This window comes from Neoarius graeffei, chromosome 4, assembly GCF_027579695.1.
Source record: "Neoarius graeffei isolate fNeoGra1 chromosome 4, fNeoGra1.pri, whole genome shotgun sequence".
NCBI classification, from domain to species: Eukaryota; Metazoa; Chordata; class Actinopteri; order Siluriformes; family Ariidae; genus Neoarius; species Neoarius graeffei.
In genome coordinates this window covers 87,760,633-87,787,120 of record NC_083572.1, presented here as the reverse complement: position 1 = coordinate 87,787,120, position 26,488 = coordinate 87,760,633, and the positions used below count along the sequence as shown (strand labels likewise).

At 42.7% G+C, this 26,488-nt stretch overlaps 1 protein-coding gene across 1 annotated transcript in view; it reads left to right on the top strand.

Moving 5' to 3' along the window:
- The window catches only part of atg4c (autophagy related 4C, cysteine peptidase), a 60,855-nt gene that overhangs the window by 16,253 nt on the left and 18,114 nt on the right, over positions 1-26,488 (top strand). Inside the window, exons 3-10 of the mRNA XM_060919935.1 lie at positions 2,693-2,776; positions 2,915-3,148; positions 12,141-12,465; positions 16,832-16,902; positions 17,043-17,197; positions 20,795-20,873; positions 21,526-21,602; positions 24,130-24,249. Of these exons, the coding sequence (XP_060775918.1) occupies positions 2,693-2,776; positions 2,915-3,148; positions 12,141-12,465; positions 16,832-16,902; positions 17,043-17,197; positions 20,795-20,873; positions 21,526-21,602; positions 24,130-24,249 (1,145 nt within the window). The remainder of the gene's footprint in view (positions 1-2,692; positions 2,777-2,914; positions 3,149-12,140; positions 12,466-16,831; positions 16,903-17,042; positions 17,198-20,794; positions 20,874-21,525; positions 21,603-24,129; positions 24,250-26,488) is intronic.

Genomic DNA, 26,488 nt, shown 5'->3' with positions numbered 1-26,488 from the left:
TCGTTTTTGTCAGGACTGTAGCCTGCTGGGGGGTGTGGGTAAATTACCATATGGGCCATTCACATGATGATTTAAGTCTTTTGTTTTTTTCGCCAATCAGCTGTATGATACGAGCTGAGCTCGTGGCTACTTAAGCTGCATACAGGCATGTAATTTCACTATGGAATGAGCAAGCTAAACAGAGCACAGAGGAGCCAAAACACCGCGAAGCAAACAGACACACGGTATTTACATCGGAGGTAACCATTTCTAGCAAAAAAACCCGCAACCTCGTTTTCCAGATTGAATGGAATACTTGAATGATCGGATGATACACGGACCGTTCTAGGACTACATTCCATCAGAGGCATTGATGTGTAGCCTGGGCCCGCCCATCCTAAGCATGACGCAACACAAGGGCCTGTTCCGAGCTTAGTCTGGCCAGGCAGGCTATCTACAGCATTTCCAAGCTCCCGAAAAATCGGGACCCAATCAACTCTGAGCATCTCCAACGGCCCTGGGTAGAGGTGTGTTCAAGGCAGTGACGTAGTAGAACTGCAACCGAAGCCATAGATTGTTTACAGAATCTATGCCGGAAGCGCTTCATTCACATCACGAACATGGAGCAGTGGCAAGCCTTTGACACAGCGGTAGATGCTGTATTGAAAGCATTCAACGGGAAGTTCTCATTGAAAACGGAGCAAAGAGCAGCCCTGGAGGTATTTATTGAAAGGAAGGACATTTTCGCCTTGCTCCCGACCGGCTTCGGTAAGAGTTTAATCTACCAGTTAGCCCCGTCGCGTCGCATACGTCAGAGGAAAGAGTGATGTGATTGGTTTAAGCTTCGTCACAGCCTTTTCTGGCTTCGACCAGTAGTAAACTGAGGCATTTCAGGGAGGCGGGTCAACCACGCGCTTTGGGAAACAGTTGGGCTTAATATCTTGGCCAGACCAATAGCTCGGAGAGCTTTGCAGTCGCGTTAGCCAGACTAATTGATGTGTGCAAGGCGCCGTTTCTCTTTCTGATGGGGTAAGTTTATTAATCTAAGGCTGTGTGGTTATTTTTGCATGTAACGGAGAGTGTTGTGGTTTGGTTAAGCCTAGGTCACAACCGGACGTACGATTTTTTGGCCGTGCGATTTTTGGCGTTTCCCAAATCGCTGCGTTTTTTTTTTTTGTTCATGGAGAAAGACGCGCGTTGGCCGTAAGTTTGTCTTGCAACCTGAAAAAAACGTAAGCGCCCGTAGAGTTTGTTTGACATGACAAAGAACCTCTGCAGCCGGTCTGCGGCTCGAAAATCAGCACGTCACACGCGCGCGCTCGTGCGTTTCACGCGCGCCCTCCGTGCGTTTCTTGCATTTTTTGCATGTAGACCGGCCGTAGGAGCACGGTACGGCCAGTTGTAACCGAGGCTTTACATGAAACTAGCGTTGTGTTAGTTGTTATCATCGTGCTATCTTTCTTACGGTGTGAGTAATTTTTCAACCACAAAACGTTAAAGTATACTTTAGGACTTATTTTTGTACTTCATAATTGTGTTGGGCATACTTTGCATGGAAGGAAAATTGACGTGGTGATCTTTGTTTACATGAAAGTAGTATCGTGCTAGCTAGTAGGGGCTAGGGCTTTCCTTAATGTCATGCAAATGAGCAGCATTATGTGCCCGCCCTACACCCAGAGTAGCTGAGATGGAAAACTTTGAGGGTGATTTTCTCCCTTTTCTGTTTTAAGAAGTATACACTTTCAAAAGGCCACACATTCTTCAAATATTGTCAGATCTCCACATGGAAGGCATCATTGGAAAGCTTAGAAACTGTACTTTCTGAATCTGTCAATAACTCAAAATGCCCCTGGGCCGACATTTGTCCCTGGATAACGTTATCTGACACATTTGATCATTTCTGGTAACCGCGGACACAGGGACTTGTAAGGCCAATGCTGCACATACAAAGATTAAAAAAAAAAAGAAAAGTTTATCTGTTGACATGCTGACTGTAAGGAGACATTTATTTTGCATTTTCAGAAGTCTCCAGTGTCAGAAGTTAAACTGTTTTGTTAATGTTCAGCACAAAGGACTTTGCATTTTTCAGTTTCTCAGTAACATGACATCCTGTTTTTTTTTTTTTTCCTATTAACATCTCATCTCATTATCTCAAGCTGCTTCATCCTTCTACAGGGTCGCAGGCAAGCTGGAGCCTATCCCAGCTGACTACGGGCGAAAGGCGGGGTACACCCTGGACAAGTCGCCAGGTCATCACAGGGCTGACACATAGACACAGACAACCATTCACACTCACATTCACACCTACGGTCAATTTAGAGCCACCAGTTAACCTAACCTGCATGTCTTTGGACTGTGGGGGAAACCGGAGCACCCGGAGGAAACCCACGCAGACACGGGGAGAACATGCAAACTCCGCACAGAAAGGCCCTCGCCGGCCACGGGGCTCGAACCCAGGACCTTCTTGCTGTGAGGCGACAGCGCTAACCACTACACCACCGTGCCGCCCTCCTATTAACATACAGAGAATAAACCTAGCTGAGGAAAGGAGCTCACTTGGTTCATGGACATTCCTCAGTATTAACTGTAACGAGCATTGCTGGGGTATAAGGGGAATACAGCACTTGCACCATTGTTGTTTATTTTCCGATAACAGCACACCCTGAAGTGTCAGTATGTGTTTTATTTATTTATTTATTTTTATTTACTATAGGTTGGGTGCTGAAGACAAAGACTTCCTTTAGTCGCAATTCTGCAGTCTTCCTGTTGGGGAGATGTTATCACTTCAAGGCAGATGGTAACAGAAATGACACAAACACACACATACCAACTTACCGGACAGTTATAAAGATGATTAGTAGCTACATTTGTGTATTCTAAGCTCCTGGTGTGTTCCATGTTTGTGCTGGTGTTGAATACTGCTCCTTTTCCATAGATGAAGAAAGTCCCACAGAAAGCTGCAGCACAGACGTGTTTGACGATGATGCTGTCATGGGTAATGTGGACGGATTTCGGAAGGATTTTGCTTCCCGGATCTGGCTCACTTATCGGGATGATTTCGCCACTCTGCCAGGATCGACCATCACCACAGACTGTGGTTGGGGCTGCACTCTCCGAGCCGGGCAGATGATGCTGGCCCAGGCACTTTTACTGAATTTCTTGGGTCGAGGTCAGTTCCAGGTGTTGATGTGTCTCTTGATTGGAGATTTCTAAAATGTGGACCTGTCTCCGTGGCACATTTGAGATCAGAACAAGCTTTAGGCCAAGTTTACATTAGACCGTATCTGTCTCGTTTTCTTCGCGGATGTACTGTCCGTTTACATTAAAACGCCGGGAAACGGGAATCCGCCAGGGTCCACGTATTCAATCCAGATCGTGTCTGATCCGGTGCTGTGTAAACATTGAGATACGCGGATACGCTGTGCTGAGCTCTAGCTGGCGTCGTCATTGGACAACGTCACTGTGACATCCACCTTCCTGATTCGCTGGCGTTGGTCATGTGACACGACTGCTGAAAAACGGCGCGGACTTCCGCCTTGTATCACCTTTCATTAAAGAGTATAAAAGTATGAAAATACTGCAAATACTGATGCAAATACTGCCCATTGTGTAGTTATGATTGTCTTTAGGCTTGCCATCCTTCCACTTGCAAGTGGTAAGTGACGTGCATGCCCGATATGCACTAGGATCACACACACAGCGGCTCAGTCCCGAATCACTGCTCGTGCGCTTCACTTGCGCGCTCTGTGAGCTGCGCAGGGCCGGAGTGCGCACCCTTCAGAGGGCACTCGCTGTTCAGGGCGGAGTGATTTGGAGCGCAGGATGCCTGTGGAGCCGAGCGTATCCGTGTATTGGCGTTGCTGTGTGCACGCGAATCGTGTATTGGCGTTGCTGTGTGCACGTGAATCGTCTTAAAAACGTTAATCTGATGATCCGCTGATACGGTCTAATGTAAACCCCACCTTAAAGTCAAGATTGACTTGAACAGTTTGAAGAGTAATTGCTTAGGCTCCAGCTTGCCTGCAACCCTGTAGAAGGATGAGATGAGATTTTCTCAGTAATTTTTTTTCCCTCTGTGCTTTAAATACAACACCAATTCAAAAAAAATTGGGACGCTGTGTAAACTGTAAATAAAAACAGAATGCGATGATTTGCAAATCATGGAAGCCCTATATTTCATTGAAAATAGTACAAAGACAACATATCAAATGTTGAAACTGAGAAATTTTTTTGTTTTTTTGAAAAATATATGCTCATTTTGAATTTGATGTCAGCAACACGGTTCAGAAAAGTTGGGAGGGGGCATGTTTACCACTGTGTTGCATCACCTCTACTTTTAACAACACACTGTAAACGTTTGGGAACTGAGGAGACCAATTGCTGTAGTTTTGAAAGAGAAATGTTGTCCCATTCTTGCCTGATATACCGTACAATTTCAGTTGCTCAACAGTTCCGGGTCTCCTTTGTCGTATTTTGCGCTTCTTTCATAATGCACCAAATGTTTTAAATAGGAGACAGGTCTGGACTGCAGGCAGGCCAGTTTAGCACCCGGACTCTTTTACTATGGAACCATGCAGTTTTAATGTGTACAGAAAGCAGTTTGGCATTGTCTTGCTGAAATAAACAAGGCCTTCCCTGAAAAAGACATCATTTGGATGGCAGCATGGTGTTCCAAAACATGTATATATCATTCAGCATTAATGATGCCTTCCCAGATGTACAAGCTCCCCAGGTCATGTGCACTAATGCACCCTCATACCATCACAGACGCTGGCTTTTGAACTGTGCGCTGATAACAAGCCGGATGGTCCCTCTCCTCTTTAGCCTGGAGGACGTGGCGTCCATGATTTCTAAAAAGAATTTCTACTTTTGTTTTGTCCGACCTCGGGACAATTTTCCACTTCGCCTCAGTCCATCGTTAAAGAGCCAATTGCCAATTAACCAAATTTGGGGGGTTTTCGTATTACATTACTTTTTCAGTCTTTTTGTTGCCCCTGTCCCAACTTTTCTGAAACGTGTTGTTGACATCAAATTAAAAATGAGCATATATTTAAAAAAAAATCAATAAAATTTCTCAGTTTCAACATTTATGTAATCTTTGTACTATTTTCAAAGAAATATAGGGTTTCCATTATTTGCAAATCTTCACATTGTCTTTATTTCCATTTTACAGAATGTTCAAAAGTTATGGAATTGGGGTTGTGTTTACTACTAGTCGTTACGGTACTTCTTTTTCTAAAGGTAAAAGGACTGATGTACGCCATGATATTTTGGAGGGAGAAGTAACCAAATCTTTAATTACTTCACTTTTAAAATTGCAAGTAGGACATGAACATTTTAAAAGACACCAACACTTAGTGCAACCTAAATATTAACTATCAACATTGATTTAGAGCGTCATGTCATGTTATGAGGGCTTAGACCCCAGGAGCTGGGAAAAAAAAGTTTTTTTTTTTTTTTTTTTTGTTCTCCAGAACCCAAGATAACATAAAGTTACCTACAGAATTGTTAGAACCACATTGCAGCTCTTTACTGAATAATACAGGGCTAGTCAAAATTATGTTAACACTAATGGAATGGTTTCTACCATTTAAGCGTTAACAAAATTTTGATTAACCCTGTATATGTGATGTTCACCAAGACTTAAACAAAAAAAACACAGTACGAGTGCCACAGTACCAGTCAAAAGTTTGTACACCCCTACTTGTTCATAGGTTTTTCTGTATTGTGAATATTTTGTACATTGTAGAACAATACTGAAGACATCAAAACTATGTAATAACATGGAGCATATCAGAGGTGGACAAAGTACCCAGCTTCATTACTTGAGTCAAAGTACAGATCCCACTGATCAAATGTTACTCTGATACAAGTGAAAGTTCTCCAGTCAAATCTTTACTTAAGTTAAAGTACTGAAGTACTTGATTTTAAAAATACTTAAGTATTAAAAGTAAATTTTCTGTCAACACATTGTTGTATTATTGACACAACGCTTATAATACCTCATGCCTCTGAAGCAACCGACTGGATTATTTTGTGAATTCACAAAATGAACGCATGCTGTGCCGTCATGGTGGTTAAGTGTTAAGCTAGCTAGTCAGTGAAACTCCACCTGACATGCTAGCAAACTCTTTTCAAACTCAAAATCATATTGGGTAGCTAACGCTACTAGAAAAGAAAGATTTCTACATTGTTTATTTGCATGGGCACAAGTTTTCCGGCATGTGCCGGAAGCTCTGTTTTTTTCAGTTCTGAAAAAGTCATTTTTCCAAATCGTGTAAATCCGTTGAGATTTTCGGGGGGGTGGCCCTCTCACTGTCTCACTCTCAGTGTATTACCGGGTTACCGCGGTACAGTCTCTGCACGAGCCAAATCTTTTCATCTCGTCTTCGCCACAAACCTCATTCAATTTATACGCCGCTCACCGACGAGCGGTCCTGACTAGCCCGTTGTTTCACGGTGTTATACGTGTGTGATATCATGTTTCATGCACGTAGCACGTTGTTCGACCAAATCAACACAGCTATTCCAGTGTATGTATTGTAAAAAAAGTATCACAGCAAAAGCATATTAAAAACGGTTGTTTCAATATTTAAATTAGTAGTTGCTAGATGTTTTGAAATATCAAGCCTTGTACTTGAAATATTGTTATTTCAGATGAATTGATGAAATGTATTAAACATTTGATGTGAATATGCAAATCCTATAACTATTAATATTATAAATGATTGCATGAGAGACAACCATTTGAACTTGTAATGTAAATTTTTTTTCGATCCCTAAGGGGGGCTCCCCCCCGCATGGCTGCGCCATGCACATCTGACCTTGTCAGACTTTTCAGGTTTTTGAAAATTTTATACTTGCACCCATGTATTTGGCAAGATTATGCTAAAACATATTTCTGAAAGGACTGAAGATAAGTTAACGTTATTCATGTTTGCGTAACTCCATGTTTACATGCTAACAGTGTCCACGTTAACTAGCTGTGTGTTAACGTTAGCTGTGGACAAGGCGATGGCAACTTGGTGGGCAAATCCATAGAAAGTCATTTGACTAACCAGACTGCATAGCTATTGCAACATTATCGCTAGCTCTAAAAGCACAGACAACTTCATTGCAAGCTTTCTCTTGGAATAAAACATTTACATACATCAGTATACTTCTGCAGGTTGAACGGTGAGATTTTGTTGGCTGCGATGTGGTTTGTTTTTGGCAAACAAACAAACATTTAAAATGAAATGAATCTTTAATCCTTTCATAAAACTGAGACATGGGTTCTAGGTATGGCCATGGGTGCGTGTGTGCGTTCCCCAGAAGAACCGCCTCCTTCCATTCTGCCATCAACTGATTGAATTCAAATAACGCTGCTGAGAAATCACTGAACTAGAGTTTATACAGTCTATGGACGTGATGTGACCCTAGTGATTACCGATCGGCTGTCTCAGTGTCACCTGCGAAAAAACCAATCAGATTTTAGAAAAGAAAAAAACATCCACTTTCAAAGCTGCTTCATAGTAACGAGTAATGAGGACCTTGACAGAAATGTAGTGGAGTGAAAAGTATGATATTTGCCTTTCAAATGTAGTGAAATACAGATACTCAAAGTGTACTTAAGTACAGTACTCAAGCAAATGTACTTCGTTACTGTCCACCTCTGGAGCATATATGGAATTATGTGGTAAACAAAAAAGTGTAAAAACAAACAAAATATGTTTTATATTTTTGATTCTTCAAAGTAGTCAGTGTTTACCTTGATGACGCTTTACACACTATTGGCATTATCTTAACCGGCTTCATGAGGTCATCACCTGGAATGCTTTTCAATTAACAGGTGTGTCTCATCAGAAGTTAATTACTGGAATTTCTTGCCTTCTTCAATGGGAACTGAAGATATTTTTAAACTTGCTTTATTTCTTAATTAACGTGTTATTCAACTACGTTTTCAGTTTTAGTAACCTTATATCATGACTCGTATTGGCAACTAATTGCAATTAAATATTATACTTATCAGCCTATTTGGTTTTTAGCCATGTTGAATTTAGTTCGTTTGTTCCATGGCAGGCGTCGCTTATCCACGCGATCTTCACGAGACTTGTGCGAGACTTCGAAACGTGAAGTGTTAGCCAGGTGTCAGTGCCACCATTTTGAAAACTGTTTTCCAAACGAAATATTGCACAAAAACAAGTTTAAATGATGATTACTGCCTACTTTTTTCAAACTTTCCTGATTTGCTATCAAAACAAAAAAAACTTCTGGCGTGATTACGTCAGCATTCGAAAGAGGGCGCGCGCGTCTTTTGACAACGTTGGCAGATGTTGGTCATTTTGATTTCCACTGTACGCTTTACTTCTGTCCTACGATGTCTCGCACAGGTCTCAACAAATCTCATTTACGGCCATCGCTTTGACATATGGACTGATATATTCCATAGCATATTTCAAACATTCATAACTTGCTATAGCAGTGACAAAATAGTTATCAAAAATGCATTCCTATATTCAATAAAATGAGAGAAATAGACATTCCATGTCCCAACAGCTAGCTGCCGTGTTCGGGGATCAGGTCGTCGAGGCCCCTGCCTTCGACTGCCGCCCAATCCACACTGCACTGGCCCCCTACTACTACCTCTGTGGGTGGTGAACCCACAGGAGGTCGGACCCACGTCACCTCTTTGGGCTGAGCCTGGCCGGGGCCCATGGGCAAAGGCCCGGCCACCAGGCACTCGCATACGAGCCCCAACCCCGGGCCTGGCTCCAGGGTGGGGCCCCGGCTGTGCCATACCGGGCAACGTCACAGTCCTTGTTTTATAAATTTCCATAAGGGGTTTGGTGAACTGCTCTTGGTCTGGCCTGTCACCTAGGACCTGTTTGCCTTGGGAGACCCTAACAGGGGCGTAATGCCCCGACAAGATGGCTCCTAGGATCATTCAAGCATACAAACCTCTCCACCACAATAAGGTGGCAGTTCTAGGAATTCGCCCCATAGTCGAACCTCGGATCCAGGAGGAACAATGCGGTTTTTGTCCTGGTCGTGGAACACTGGACCAGCTCTATGCCCTTCATAGGGTGATCGAGGGTTCATGGGAGTTTGCCCAACCAGTCCACATGTGCTTTGTGGATCTGGAGAAGGCATTCGACCCTGTCCCTCGTGGTATTCTGTGGGGGGTGCTTTGGGAGTATGGGGTTCGGGGCTCTTTGCTAAGGGCTGTCCAGTCCCTGTACGAACAGAGCAGGAGTCTGGTTCGCATTGCTGGCAGGAAGTCAGACCTGTTCCCAGTGCATGTTGGACTCCAGCAGGGCTGCCCTTTGTCACCGGTTCTGTTCATAATTTTTATGGACAGAATTTCGAGGTGCAGCCAGGGGCTGGAGGTAGTCCTGTTTGGGAACCACAGGATTTCATCTCTGCTTTTTGCAGATGATGTTGTCCTGTTGGCTTCTTCAAACCAGGACCTTCAGCATGCACTGGGGCAGTTTGCAGTTGAGTGTGAAGCGGCTGGGATGAAAATCAGCACCTCCAAGTCCGAGGCCATGGTTCTCGACCGGAAAAGGGTGGCTTGCCCTCTCCAGGTTTGTGGAGAAGTCCTGCCTCAAGTAGAGGAGTTTAAGTATCTCGGGATCTTGTTCACGAGTGAGGGAAGGATGGAGCGTGAGATCGACAGGCGGATTGGTGCGGCCTCCGCAGTGATGCGGTCGCTTTACCGGTCCGTCGTGGTGAAGGAGGAGCTGAGCCAAAAGGCGAAGCTCTCGATTTACCAGTTGATCTGCGTTCCGACTCTTACCTATGGTCATGAGCTTTGGGTAATGACTGAAAGAACAAGATTGCGGATACAAGCGGCTGAAATGAGTTTCCTTCGCAGGGTGGCTGGGCGCTCCCTTAGGGTGAGAAGTACAATCACTCGGGAGGAGCTCAGAGTAGAGCCGCTGCTCCTCCACATCGAGAGGAATCAGCTGAGGTGGCTCGGGCATCTCTTTCGGATGCCTCCTGGACACCCCTGGGGAGGTGTTCCAGGCATGTCCCCCTGGGAGGAGGACCCGGGGAAGACCCAGGACACGCTGGAGGGACTATGTCTCTCGGCTGGCCTGGGAACGCCTCTGTGTTCTTTCCGAGGAGCTGGCCGAGGTGTCTGGGGAGAGGGAAGTTTGGGCTTCCATGCTCAGACTGCTGCCTCCGCGACCCGGCTCCTGATAAGCGGAAGAAGATGAGATGAGAGAAATATAATTTTGATAATAAAAAATTTGCTTATTGAAGCAAATTTGGGGCCCTCTGGTGCAATCTTGGCATGAAAAAGCAGTTGGGAGAAGCTCTTAAAATAAGGTGTTTTAGGTAGTAAATTACTGAGAAAGGAATCAGTAAACTCAAATCATTTCAAGAAAATTCTTTATTTTATGCCATTTTATAGCACATGTAGCCTTTGTGCCTAATTTTGGAATGCTCAGTCCTGATTAGCATAGTGAGGTAAATTGGTAATGGCTGTCCCAACCACAGAAGCTAACCTTTACATGTACATCGCCATCGCGTCCTCAGCAGCAACATGGCAGGCAGCCAGGGCCGGCAGCTGAACGTGGCTGTAGTATGAAACAAGGATGATGGTTGGTTGCCATGTTGCATGCTGGCCAATGGGCATGCGCTATCGGTTCTGAGCAGCAAATCACGTCCCACTTCAGAAATAAGGGAGAGCAAACATTGTACCAGAGAAACATGCACATAAGATGCAGATTTATTGTGTTGTTTGGGGTCCTTCACCGAGACTTAAAAATTGCATTTACATTCGGGGATCCTTCGGAGCGTGTTGTGCGCACGCTTGGGACCCAGTCATTATGGGAAACACCTGATACTGATTTGAGCACAATCAGTGCGAGCACATAAAGACACCGAAGCTTTGTGAAATATTATCACTGTCACGTTTGTTTGTAGCCATGTTTATGACTCTACTTTCAGTTTTGTTTTTGTAAATATCACACCCACTAATACACTTTTCCTGCACTTAGACCCATCTACCGCCGCATACCTGACAGAATACTTCACAAAGTCTCTGTGAAAAAAGTGTGTTGATTGCACTCAAATCAGCATCAGGTGTTTCCCATAATGACTGGGTCCCAAGCATGTGTGCACAACGCACGCCGAAGGATCCCCGAATGGGAATTTTAAAGCCCGTCGTTGCAGAAAATTCCCTGTCGACTTGTAGTATTAGCCGTCAAAAAGACTGGTTGATGGGTCTCTAGATCACACTATGATCTGGAGCCTTTCCTGGGAACACTGGGTGCCAGTCTGGCAGGCTGGGACACAACCGAAATGGGATGCCAGGGCACCCTGCACACACATTCAGACCTCTGGGCAGTTTAGAGGCAGCAACCCATCTTACGCCATGTTTTTTGGGAGGTGGAGGAAATCCATGCAGACAGAGGGAACATGAGAAACTCTACATAGACAGTAGAATGAGTTCAGGATCAAACTGGAGACGTCCATAGTGTATCTTTGCCCAGTGTTCCCAATATAGCCAAATGATAAGCACAGTCCCCTATGACTGACGGTCACGAAAATTAATAAGTTGAACATCTTGTCCGATTCCATTTTATGGCCTCCATTCAGAAAACAATGTTGAAGAAGAAGTTGGTGGCAATGACTGATTTGAAATATGTCGTGTGAAGTATCTGAAGGGATATAAATCATATTTATTGATCAATTACATGATGTCATTACGTTAATGTTTCAGAATCAGACCCTTTATGACCCTCACCAGTCTTTGCCCCAGTACTCAGGTGCCCACCCTGTTTGTAAGGATAAAATGCAGTAAAAGTGAAATACTAGTCACACTGAAGCTTATAATTGGACTATTCTTTAAGTGATAGCCCTTCTCATTAGAAGTTGGATTTAAATATGCCTGTGCGATTTATAGGAACTTTATATGAGGACTTGTGAAAGACTTTTCTATTTCTCCTTATTGCCCAGTAGGGACATTTTTATAGTTATTTTACTTGGATAGAAATAATTTCTGAAGTTAATTCACTTCTCAAAATATTTAGATGAAATAAGAAGTGGATATTTGATCATATAAGGTGCATATTCTTAATATTTAATATTTCAATATGTTTCTGGTCCATTTACTAGTTGTTTTGTGTGTGTGTGTGTGTGTGTGTGTGTGTGTGTGTGTGCACTCTCAGACTGGACCTGGCCTGACTCATCGACCTTGGAGCCTCTGGACACTGAGACATGGACGAGCAACGCGGCACGAAAACTGGTCGCCTCATTAGAAGCCTCATTCCAGGGAGACAGGCCAAGAGTCCTAGAGTCTTTATGCCAGCCCCCGTGTGGGGCAGAAGAGGCCGACGCATACCAAAAAGAGGTGTACCACCGCACTATAGTGTCCTGGTTTGGAGACACTCTTTCTGCCCAGCTCGGGGTCCACAGGCTGGTCCGTCTGGGTATGACCTCAGGGAAAAGAGCAGGAGATTGGTATGGCCCTGGAGTAGTGGCACACATACTCAGGTTGGTATGACTGCTCTTGGAGTGGAGTATTAATTTTCAGTAATTGTAGTATATGCAATAAATATCTTTATTTATTGTCACATCTTAGTTCAAGATGTGGATTTTGTTTGATGTGTGGAGTCACAGATGCTTATATATATGCACACACACCACACACAGAGTTGTGGTCAGAAATTTACATACAGTGACATAAATGTCATCTTGGATATGAATGCCATGGCAATATTTGGGCTTTCAGTAATTTCTTTGAACTGTTCTTTTTCTGTGGCAGAATGATTATACGGCATACATATTTTTAATAAAAAATAAAAAAAAACGCTAGAATTTGGTGCACAAGTTTTAATTTTCTTTGGGTTTTCTGAAATCAACACACGGTCAAAATTATACATACATGGTCAAAAATTTACATACGCTCACTTGGATTATTAATTCAGAGGTGCCGAAACTTCCAAAATGTCTCTTATCTTGCCAAGGCCGAGGTCTCTTAACTTTCTGTTAGTGAGCATGATTGACTACAGCTGGTAGCTTCTCTGTGCCTTCATAAAAAGGGTTTATTTACAGCACTCATTGGATTGACCAACACACAGTAAAATGGGAAAGTCCAAGGAGCTCAGTGCAGATCTGAGAAAGAGGATCGCAGATATACACAACTCCGGAATGTCTCTTGGAGCCATTTCTAAACAACTGCAAATTCCAAGATCAGTTCAAACAACTGTATCCAAGTTATTGTGAGGTGTAGTCACTTTGCCAAGCCACTTTGCTTCAAGAAAACCCAAACTGTCACCCCCAGCTGAAAGGAAATCGGTTTAGATGGTCAGGAACAACCTGGGAACCACCATGGCACAGCCCTGCCATGAACTGGAAGCTGATGGATCACTGTCTACAGTTCAGATCACCATGGACTAAGGCCAAGTTTACATTAGACCGTATCTGTCTCGTTTTCTTCGCGGATGCACTGTCCGTTTACATTAAAATGCCTGGAAACACCGGGAAACGGGAATCCGCCAGGGTCCACGTATTCAATCCAGATCGTGTCTGGTCCGGTGCTGTGTAAACATTGAGAATACGCGGATACGCTGTGCTGAGCTCTAGCTGGCGTCGTCATTGGACAACGTCACTGTGACATCCATCTTCCTGATTCGCTGGCGTTGGTCATGTGACGCGACTGCTGAAAAACGGCGCGGACTTCCGCCTTGTATCACCTTTCATTAAAGAGTATAAAAGTATGAAAATACTGCAAATACTGATGCAAATACTGCCCATTGTGTAGTTATGATTGTCTTTAGGCTTGCCATCCTTCCACTTGCAAGTGGTAAGTGACGCGCATGCCCGATATGCACTAGGATCACACACACAGCGGCTCAGTCCCGAATCACTGCTCGTGCGCTTCACTCGCCCGCTCTGTGAGCTGCGCAGGGCCGGAGTGCGCACCCTCCAGAGGGCACTCGCTGTTCAGGGCGGAGTGATTTGGAGCGCAGGATGCCTGCGGAGCCGAGCGTATCCGTGTATTGGCGTTGCTGTGTGCACGCGAATCGTGTATTGGCGTTGCTGTGTGCACGCTAATCGTTTTAAAAAACGTTAATCTGATGATCCGCTGATACGGTCTAATGTAAACCCCACCTAAGAGGCTGCTATCCAAGAAATAACCCCCGCTCCAAAATTGACACCTTCAAGCTTAAAGCAGATATGCAGAACCTTTTATTTTTAAATAAATTTATGAGTGGATAGTATCTCCATCCTTGACTCTTGTATGCTGCATAAATGGGAATAATTTTTTTTTTTTATATTTTAAAATATAAAAAATCGACCACAAAGTTGGCATTCAAGCGTCCTGCTGAGCTAGCCGTGCCTGAGTGCGTGATGTCACAGCGGTAACCGGTTTTAAGGCCGAGGCCTTTGACAGCTATAGACCAAAGTCATATAAATAAAAATTTATGGTGAAAGTAAGATATAGCATTACCAACTTGCTCAACTAAGACTGATTTAACTTCATTGATTGTGGGTTGACTCTCATTAAAACAGGATAGGTGTTATAACTTATGCAACATAAATGTACATGCATGCATTTTCACTGATAAAACATAAAAGGCTAATTAAATAATCAGATGAACTGAGACAATCACATTCTGAAGCAAATTAAATAATCTTATACTTAAACACAATATAAGTTACATGTATTAATCTAAATGCAGGTAAACATCTCCTCTCATCTCATTATCTCTAGCCGCTTTATCCTTCTACAGGGTCTCAGGCAAGCTGGAGCCTATCCCAGCTGACTACGGGTGAAAGGCGGGGTACACCCTGGACAAGTCGCCAGGTCATCACAGGGCTGACACATAGACACAGACAACCATTCACACTCACATTCACACCTACGGTCAATTTAGAGTCACCAGTTAACCTAACCTGTATGTCTTTGGACTGTGGGGGAAACCGGAGCACCCGGAGGAAACCCACGCGGACACGGGGAGAACATGCAAACTCCACACAGAAAGGCCCTTTGCCGGCCTTGGGGCTCGAACCCGGACCTTCTTGCTGTGAGGCGACAGCGCTAACCACTACACCACCGTGCCGCCGCAGGTAAACATGTTTTTTTTAATCCAAGTGAGAGTTGGAGCTTACCCATCTGTGTTCTTGCTTCTTGAAGGCCGATCTTGTGGCCGATTGTTTTGAAACAATCTGACTTTCAGTTGTTCGTTCAGTTCTCTGTTCATTCGCTTCTTCCACGTAAAGGCGAGATGGCAGCAATATCCAGTTTATAAGTCAGACGGCTGCTCCACTCATTCTCTGTTTTGTTCATACGGAGTACTCCGCCATTACTACTCGGCTCAGGCAATTACTAAAACCCGGGATGGAACAGGACGTCACCGGTTTTAGCAACAACCGCAGGGAGGCCACTGCCCGAGCGATATGTCACATCCCGTTCCATCCTGGGTTTTAGCAACAACCCTCGGCTCACTCCAGGAGGGCTGGTGCAACTGAACTTTGCTTTAAAAATAAATAAATAAATAAATACTTGCCTTTTCGTGTAGTTTTCTGTTTCTTTAATTGTTGATACTGCACCCTCTTTCAATACGGGCTTATAGCCAACGCTTCTCAACAGATCAGAGGTATTGTACGAGTCTTCAGTAAAATGTGCAGAGCAGAGGAGAGACCACTTCATAGGTGCCCAATGTGCCCGTGAACTTCTCGCAAAACGCGTCCAAATCTTTGCAGTTTGAACATTATTGGGCTACGAATGCAACGTAAATCCACCTTCTGTTGTGTTGCTGCACCCGCCAGCATCACATCTACGTGGCACGGCGATAAATTAGCTCAAAATGGAGTATCGGAGTTGCAGTCAGCTCTCCGGAAGTGGCGATGAGACCGATAGACTTCCTGCAGTGACATTACGGACGTCAAGGTCGTTCACTCAGACCGCTACCTATATGAATCACTTTAATCGTAAAAATTATATTATATTATATTTATTGTTAATGCTTAAAACTATTCCTGTGCCATTCTTGAGGTCTCAAGGCATTTATAAACGAAAGTGAGGCCATGGCTCTGCGTATATGCTTTAACTAAAGTTTGAAGCTGACCACACGGACAAAGAAAAAGCCTTCTGGAGGAAAGCTGTATGGTCAGATAAGACAAAGATTGAGTTGTTTGGCCACAATGACCACCATGTACAGAGGAACACCTGTACCAGCTGGTGGTGGTGGTAGGATCATCATGCTCTGGGGCTGTTTTGCTGCCAGTGGAACTGGTTCACTGCACAAAGTGGATGGAATAGTAAAGAAGGAGGACTACCTCAGAATTCTTCAGCATAAACCATCAGAAACTTGAACACAACAATGAACTCAAACACGCATCAGAGGAGGATAAAGCAGGTTAACATTAAGCTTAAAACAAGTCCTGACTTCAACCCTATTGAAAATACTATATATGCACCGTGCTTGTAAGTCGAGTCTATGCCAAGAAAAAAAGAAAACAAAATTAATTGAACTCTACCAATTCTACCATGAAGAGTTGTGAAATATCCAACCAGAATTCTGCCAGAAGCTTGTTCATGGTAAACAAAAATGTTTGGTCAAGGTGAATCTTACGAAGAGACATTTTACCCAAATATTAGGTGTGCTGTATGTATATTTTTGACCCTGTGTTGATTGCAGAAAGCCCAACGCAAATGAAAACTTGTGCACCAAATTCTACTGTTTTTTTTATTTATTTAATATGTATGCTGTATAATCATTCTGCTACAGAAAAAGAACAGTTCAAAGAAATTTACCGAAAGCTTAAATATTACCATGACATTCATATCCAAGATGACATTCATGTCACTGTATGTAAACTTCTGACCACAACGTTTTTTTTTTTTTTTAAGGAAAGCTGTCGAAGAGGCTACAGATCCAAAACTGCGAGGCGTGACTGTTTACGTGGCACAGGACTGCACAGGTTAAGTGAAGTATACAGTATGTGCCTTAATAAAATATAGGATAAGTAAGGAATAGAACACACAGACAATGCTGTTCACTGTGCAAAAAGCAGACATGCAGTGATCTTGGCGATACCTTTGTGTTATTAATTAACTGCAGTGTACAGCGCTGACGTTACTGAGAGTCACTCAGCGCGGGTGGACACACACACGGCCTCTGAAGGAGCAGTGACTGACAACAGAGCCGTCATCATTCTCATCCCTGTCAGGCTGGGGGGAGAGAAGATCAACCCCGAATACTTCGACTTTGTCAAGGTGAGACTGGTTAACATCTTGGCAGAAGTTACACTTGCCATTGGTGTAAAAGATTTTATACATACTCCATGAAAGCTTCCCAAGTGGTAATGATTTTAGGACAAGAACCCATGTACTGTGTGCTCGAATGACCGATCTGAAGTCAATCATAGATCTAGTATGTCGTTCTTGGCTGCAGTCGGTACATGGAGGAACATCTGTGAACTGAAGTAGAGGGCTGTGGTATAGACTGATCACTAAAAATAATCAGTATTTACCTTATGATATAGTGAAATGTATAATTTTTAAATAAATATTACCATGTTGCGGGGCGGCACGGTGGTGTAGTGGTTAGCGCTGTCGCCTCACAGCAAGAAGGTCCGGGTTCGAGCCCCGTGGCCGGCGAGGGCCTTTCTGTGCGGAGTTTGCATGTTCTCCCCGTGTCTGCGTGGGTTTCCTCCGGGTGCTCCGGTTTCCCCCACAGTCCAAAGACATGCAGGTTAGGTTAACTGGTGACTCTAAATTGACCGTAGGTGTGAATGTGAGTGTGAATGGTTGTCTGTGTCTATGTGTCAGCCCTGTGATGACCTGGCGACTTGTCCAGGGTGTACCCCGCCTTTCGCCCGTAGTCAGCTGGGATAGGCTCCAGCTTGCCTGTGGCCCTGTAGAACAGGATAAAGCGGCTAGAGATAATGAGATGAGATGAGATTACCATGTTGCTTTGATTTAAAATGTGTTTTCATATTGTAGTAAATCCAGGTAAAATATGGGCTCATGGTTTTATAATTAAAGTTCATTTTTTATATGGTACAAGCTACTTCTGGTAAAATCGTGCGCTCTGATTGGTTCCTTGGCGACCAGTATTTTCCCGTAATGCCCCTGGGCAATTACAGACTTTCTTTCCAAGGCGTCAGCTTTCACTGTTACAAAAAAAGATGAATTGGAAATCAAAACGGAATCAAAAACGACCGAAGCACAAAAGACAAATAAGAGTCAATGAGTTATTCAAGAAATGAGCAATGAAGCGCATTCAGAAACCGCTAACTGCTAACAGAAATTCGGTTTTGAAACCGCTAACTGTTTATTCTGCATGCGTGACTCAACTACGTTACAAATATCACGTGACTGAAAGCAGCGTCACGCCTCATTATAATGACCGTCTAGTTTAATCTTAAGCCTAGGTCACAACCGGATGTACGATTTTTTTGGCCGTGCAATTTTTGGCGTTTCCCAAATCGCTGCGTTTTTTTTTTTGTTCGTGGAGAAAGACGCACGTTGGCCGTAAGTTTGTCTTGCAACCTGAAAAAAACGTAAGCGCCCGTAGAGTTTGTTTGACATGACAAAGAACCTCTGCGGCCAGTCTACGGCTCGAAAATCAGCACGTCTCACGCGCGCCCTCCTTGCGTTTTTTGCACGTAGACCGGCCGTAGGAGCACGTACGGCCGGTTGTGACCTACGTTTTAGAAATAAAAAAGCCATATAATAAACTCCTTATGATCCTCGCTGGCTTGGTCTTTACAGGAAAATATCAGACCGAGGTATTGACAGTACGGACCGAGCCGGCTCAGTCAGTCTGATATTTTCCCGTAAAGACCAAGCCAGTGAGGTTCATAAGGAATTCATTATTTAGCACTAAATTGTATTAAATGTGGATTAAAAGCAGGTAGGAATTAAAGTTCAGAGGTTTCTTATGCACGTTGGATAACACAGCTTGACATACTATTAAGTAACCCCATTTTTGACCATTTTTTATGTTTCAACCTTATTTGGTCGAGTTTGAAAAGTTGCCAATCCTAACATTAAGCTATCTTACAGCCCCTGAATAGTTTAGTTGGAGCCTCATTTCATACTTAGCAAAGTTGACCACAAATGGGTACTGATAGGGTAACAAGGGTATATTTAATAAGGTCACTTGCCTGTCAAAACTGTCCTCTCCGGTAATGTGGTCCTTATTAAAGCTAGACTGCCTTTCGATTTCATAAAATCGGTGAAATTTAGCTCCCTCTGAAATTTGGTCATTGTGATACATGTTTATTTCTGTAATATCTCACAAAATATCAGGTCATTCCGTGGCTGAGAAGTTATTTAATTTGACGGGATTCCCGAGCAAATAATCTGCATGAAATCGCTCGCTTCGCACAGCCAAGCAGACAGAGGAAGTCCGTGTGCGCATGCGCAGGTTTACCTTTGACCGTGCACTGACAGTTGCATCATTCTGTCGCTGAACGAACAGCTGATCGCACCGAGGTGCTCACTGACCGCCGATATTTATTAGTTTGGTCCTGCGTTTCTTTTCCTTCACAACATAACGTCTTTTCTTCTCACTTTCCGTGACTGTAGTCGGTCTTTCACGTTTCGTTCGCACACTCACGTCCGCCATTTTTCTCTCCTGTTTCACATTTGCATCCCACAATGCCTTGCGCAAACGGGGAAAGCCCACCACATCATGCATGACATAATATCTTGTATTGCGTCATGGTGAAGCAGGAAAAAATAGTGCAGAATTTAGGGCCATGTGGGCTGAAATTCATTAATTGTTCTATTAGAAAAAGAAAAATATTAAAATAGGAAGTCTGTGATTTGAATTCAGTAGCTTTCGAGCCACTAAACAAAAATAATTAGGTGTCGGGGAAAATTCTTTTTATGACCTAGACTTGAAAAATATGAAAGGCAGTCTACCTTTAAAGTAAAAAAAAAAATCAGTTCTTATACAAGTAGCTTATGATTCTGAAAGTCCAGGTCCATATATGTACTGGCATATAAGGTTATACACTTAGCTTCTTAAAATGAGCTACAATGGTTACCAACAAAAAACATGATGTTTGTCTGTCAAAAATTGTCCTCTCTGGAAAAAGAATAATCTTTTTCACCATTAGCCAGGTAACAAGACAGTGCTGTTTGTATATGAGCTACATATTCTTGCCACTAACAACACCGGGAATTTAAATGGCACAGTCAAGGGCCTCATTTAGTTCACAAACTGTGCCAAAAAATTGAACTTGATTTTTTTTTATGTTAGTCACAAACTTGTGGACCCTGACTGTGAAACACCTCAAATGTTCTCGTGAATGATTTACCAATAAACTTGTTTTGTATCCAGCTTGATCAAATCAATCAAAGTCCTTCCCACGCCATGTGGCGCATAGGGCGGCGCCGATCTCCGTTTCCGTAGCCCTCGGCCTCTCGCCTATTACATAGCTAGGGTTACAGTGGGGGGCTGGTCCTCTGGTAACCACGAGAGTTTGACTCCCCACTCGCATCTGTATTGTAGCGTACCTTGCCAGACGGCAGTAGGTACCATTTTTATGATGGTCTTTGGTATGACCCGACCGTGAGCAGAACTCGCGATCTCCCGATCAAGAGGCGGACACGCTAACCACTAGGCCAACTCGCGGTATCCAGCTTGATAACCGAGGCCTAATTTATGAAATAAATGTGCTCAAAGCCTTGTACTCTACTGCCAGAGTTCATTTGAAGCTCACTGTATCTGGGAGTGTGGGTGGGTAGATGGTGTAAATGCTCCATTTTCTGCTGCTTTTTTTAAATACAATTTTTAATAAAGCTTGTCCTTGAGATGATAATAGTGTTTAAAGTGATTAAAATAAATTATTTCCTCAGGCTATCCTGAGCTTGGAATACTGTATCGGTATCATTGGAGGGAAACCCAAACAGGCTTACTACTTTGTTGGATTTCAAGGTGAGTCTTAATTTGAGCTCTTTTTTTTTTTTTGCATAATTTGCAAATATGGAACAAGTTAAAGGATTCTAGGGAGAAATGAACGTCAGAGCTGAAGCAGAGTTTATTTTATGATGGATGGTGCTCCATCCATCATGTATGAACATCTGTGCCACCCGAAGTAGCCCATTCTCCATCACCTTGATCTGCGAGTAGGATCTTTCAGTTGTACGTGCGAGCAGTCAATATTTACCCATTTACATTTTAGCAATTTAAAACCCGGCTGATGACAAGTGAAAGCGTTCTCCCTGCCAGATCCGACCCGCCACGTACATCTATCATATGCAAATGACACAATATAATTGGATGTTTGTGAAAGTAATTTTCCTGCACCAAAAAAATTAAATGACAATCCACTTCGGTGTGTCACAGATGCACTTGTGCAACTAGATTGGAATAAAAAAAAAAAAAAAAGAGTTTAATCCATTCCAGTTTGTGAAGGACTAAGCAGGAAAAAGAAAAAAAAAAATCCATGCTGGGGTTCATTTGTTAGGAGCCTAAGACAATCTGTGCATGACTTTGAGCTGCTCTGCATAGAAATTGGGGAAGGATATGCATTATTATAACCGTGGTGTTTTTTTTGAATAACTTGTCTTTTGTTTTGTCCTTGTAGATGACAGCATGATTTACATGGACCCTCATTACTGTCAGTCTTTTGTGGATGTCAGCACAAGCAATTTTCCTCTGCAGGTAATGTGGAATTGCAAAAAAGCTGACCGCTGCCTAGTGATGTGAATTTAATAGTTTCTGTTAGTACTTAAGGGTATGAATTTTAAAGAAGCCCTCTGCACTCAATTACCGAACACACGCGAGTCGATTTACACCTCTGTCTGACATCTAGGACATGTCTTGTGCAAAAAAGGCAAGCAGAATTTCAAATATGTTCAGTTAGATATATCAGCTCGAACATACCTTGCGAGTGTGTTGGCCTTTTTTTTTTTTTGTGGGCGTGATAAAGTGTTTTTATATTTTTGTATGTGGTAAAATGCAGCATGACAGCCTGAAATACCGATCCATTCCTTTACACTGCAAAAAATGGCCTTTCAAAAATAAGAAATAAAAGATTAAAAGAAAGCATATTTGCTAGAATCAGGTGAAAAAAAAAATCTGCCAGTGGAACTAGTCAAATTTGACTTGGTAAGATTTCTTAAAGTAAGATGAAAAATCTAACCTGTTTTTAGATGAAATAATTCCAAAATAAGATTGGGGAAGGGCGGCACGGTGGTGTAGTGTCGCCTCACAGCAAGAAGGTCCTGGGTTCAAGCCCCGGGGCCGGCGAGGGCCTTTCTGTGTGGAGTTTGCATGTTCTCCCCGTGTCCACGTGGGTTTCCTCCGGGTGCTCCGGTTTCCCCCACAGTCCAAAGACATGCAGGTTAGGTTAACTGGTGACTCTAAATTGACCGTAGGTGTGAATGTGAGTGTGAATGGTTGTCTGTGTCTATGTGTCAGCCCTGTGATGACCTGGCGACTTGTCCAGGGTGTACCCCGCCTTTCGCCCGTAGTCAGCTGGGATAGGCTCCAGCTTGCCTGCGACCCTGTAGAAGGATAAAGCGGCTAGAGATAATGAGATGAGATGAGTTCTTATAACAAGATCGTACTTCTTACATTTAGCCATTCAAGTCATTTTTATTTATTTCATTTTAAGGGTATTTCACTTAAATTCATGACAAAGTCTTAGCAGTAAAAATTGAATTTAAGATAAATATACTAATATTAGGATTGTTAAATTCTACAACTAAGCATTGCTAGCTTAAAAGATTCTCCTTTTGTGACCTGTAATTAGTAAAATACTCTAGATATGAGACCAGAGACTATCTTGAATCAAGTTGACGACACGTGTAGCATTGCAACAAGTTTATTTTTTTTTACCATTTCAACATTCAAACATTAAAACATCTCTTAAGATTCCACTTCCCCAGGACCTCAGGCACCAAAAAAAAAATTTTTTTTTAAAAGTCTACGCATTTTGACTTCCAGTGCTTGCACAGCGCCAAAGCAACAGTGCATTTTGGGGGCAAGATTCAAAGATTTCAGTAAAGTTCATTTATTCCCAAAACAAGCATACTTTGTTTTTTTTTTCCTTGAAACAAGATGAACCGCATTTGACAAATGTCCAAAATGTACTTACTTGTTTTAAAAAAAACTGTTTTATTTTCAAAGGTGCTCCAAATAAGACTTTTTCTTTTTTTTTTTTTAAATATTTTTTTTGGGCTTTTTGCACCTTTTATTGGATAGGACAGTGTAGAGACAGGAAATGAGCGGGAGAGAGAGAGACGGGAAGGGATCGGGAAATGACCTCGGGCCGGAATCGAACCCGGGTCGCCCGCATTCATGGTATGGCGCCTTAACCACCTGAGCCACGACGCCCCAATAAGACTTTTTCAAGACATTTTGTCTATACAAGATTTTCAAGATGGACTGTCTAAAAACTAGCCTTTCTAGCTAAATGAGGTTTTGCTTGTTGGGCAATTATGTCTTATAATAAGGGTGGCTAGATGTTTTGACTTGAAAATAGACAAATAAACTTCCTAAGATTTTTATTTTTTGCAGTGTAGCCTGTCTGTCATAGCTGTTAAAACTAGAAAGTTAGAAAGAAAGAAAAAATTTTCGAAAACACATTTCCCTTGGCGGGCGGCACGGTGGTGTAGTGGTTAGCGCTGTTGCCTCACAGCAAGAAGGTCCGGGTTCGAACCCTGTGGCCGGCGAGGGCCTTTCTGTGCGGAGTTTGCATGTTCTCCCCGTGTCCGCGTGGGTTTCCTCCGGGTGCTCCGGTTTCCCCCACAGTCCAAAGACATGCAGGTTAGGTTAACTGGTGACTCTAAATTGACCGTAGGTGTGAATGTGAGTGTGAATGGTTGTCTGTGTCTATGTGTCAGCCCTGTGATGACCTGGCGACTTGTCCAGGGTGTACCCCGCCTTTCGCCCGTAGTCAGCTGGGATAGGCTCCAGCTTGCCCGCGACCCTGTAGAACAGGATAAAGCGGCTACAGATAATGAGATGAGATGAGACATTTCCCTTGGCCAAGTTGAGGCCTTTATTTGTTCTGTCTGGTTCACATGGACATGTGAGGTTTGTATTTTGCTACTTACAGAATGACCTGGAGTGTGATGGATTTTATTCTCCTATAGCGCTAGATCACATTTATACACAATTATAATGTTATTCTTAAATACATTTCATGACCATGCTTGATTTTTTTTTTTCCCCTCCTTTCCAGTCATATCATTGTCCATCACCAAAGAAGATGCCTTTCATTAAAATGGACCCAAGCTGCACGATTGGGTTCTACTCCAAAAGTGTTCAAGATTATGAAAGAATTAGCAGTGAGCTGTCAAAGGTGAGTGAAACTTGCTGTTCTGAAGAGAACGACTGTCTCGGTTGCAACTGGTCTGGCAAAGTGTAACGGTGTGAGGTGTGCATTATACTCCAGTTCAAAAGCAGCCAAGTCAGTGTGTAAAGGGGCCGACTCACCCTTCCCAGAATCCAGGTCGTTGTTTTTGTTTTAAAATCATGTGATCATTACTGCGCCAGCTTTCTGTACAGCAAAACAGAATCAGGGTCAGAAATACTTTAATAATCCCGAGGGGAAATTGAGTGCATCAGCAGTTGCTCACACCCAAGTAGAGAAAAAGGAATTACAGTATTAAACAGATCTGTAAAACGTATGATTATTAAAACTACAGTGGATATAAAAAGTGTACACACCCCGTTAAAATGATAGGTTTTTCTGATGTAAAAAAAAAAAATGAGACCACGATCAATAATTTCAAAACTTTTCCCACCTTTAATGTGACCTATAACCTGTACAGTTTAACTGAAAAACAAAAATCTGTGAGGGGGAAAAAAATGTACAGTAAGCTGGTTGCATAAGTGTGCACACCCTTAAACTAATACTTTGTTGAAGCATCTTTTGATTTAATTACAGCATTCAGTCTTTTTGGGTCGGAGTCTATCAGCCTGCCACATCTAGACTTGGCAATATTTGCCCACTCTTCCTTGCAAAAGTGCTCCAAATCTGTCAGATTGCGAGGGCATCTCTTGTGCACAGCCCTCTTCAGGTCACCCCGCAGATTTTCAACTGGATTTAGGTCTGGGTTCCGGCTGGGTCATTCCAAAACTTTTTGGGGACATTGTCCTGCTGAAAGATGAAATTCCTCTTCGTCTTCAGCTTTCTAGCAGACACCTGAAGGTTTTGGGCCAAAATTGACTGGTATTTAGAACTGTTCATAATTCCCTCCACCTTGACTAAAGCCCCTGTTCCAGCTGAAGAAAAACAACCCCAAAACACGATGCTGCCACCACCATGCTTCACCGTGGGTATGGTGTTCTTTTGGTGATGCGCAGTGTTGTTTTTGTGCCAAACATACCTTTTGGAATTGTAGCCAAAAAGTTCAACCTTGGTTTCATCAGACCATAACACATTTTCCCACATGCTTTTGGGAGAGTTGATGTATTTTTTTTGCAAAATTTAGTCGGGCCTGGATGTTTTTCTTTGACCCTACCTCATAGTCCAGACATATGGAGAATATAGGAGATTGCTGTCACATGTAGTACACAACCAGTACTTGCCAGAAATTCCTGCAGCTCCTTCAGTGTTGCTGTAGGCCTCTTGGCAGCCTCCCTGACCAGTTTTTGTCTTGTCTTTTCATCAATTTTGGAGGGACGTCCAGTTCTCGGTAATGTCACTGTTGTCCCATATTTTCTCCACTTCTTGATGACTGTCTGCACTGTGCTCCATGGTATATCTAATGCCGTGGAAATGTTTTTGTCCCCTTCTCCTGACTGATACCTTTCAACAATGAGATCCCTTTGACGCTTTGTAAGCTCTCTGTGAACCCTGGCTTTTGCTGGAGGAGCAACTGAGTAAATGTCTGAACTTTATTTGGGGTTAATCAGAGTCATTTTAATTGATGGCAGGGGCAGGCGTGAACCCAAAAAGACTGAATGCTGTAATTAAATCAAAAGGTGCTTCAACAAAGTATTAGTTTAAGGGTGTGCACACTTATGGAACCAACTTATTGTACATTTTTTTTTAAATTGTTTTTCCTCTGTAACAGATTTGTTTTTCATTTGAATTGTATAGGTTATCACATTAAAGGTGGGAAAAGTTTTGAAATAATTTATTGTGGTCTCAGGTTTTTCTGATGTAAAAAAAAAAAAAAAAAAAAAAAAAAAAAAAAAAATATATATATATATATATATATATATATATATATATATAATTTTAACGGGGTGTGTAAACTTTTTTTTTTATATCCAGTGTACATTCACTGGATATGAGCAATTGTGCACTCTGATTGGCTACTCTACCACTAGGCTATCAGCTCGTATACCGTGAGTAGAGAAAAACAAAATGGCGGCGCGTGTTGCTGAACCAACCGAGGACGAAATAAAAACTCTACTTGAAAACAAAACCCTTAAAAATACAAAAAAGCAACAAAATATGGAATGAAAGTATTTGACGGTAAGGATGTATCTTTAAAAAAAAAATTCAAGAATTATTATTATTGCATTTTTTTCACAAATTTTGCCGGTTTGTTTACATTCTTCAGCTTTAAGCATTAAAATTTGTTGAA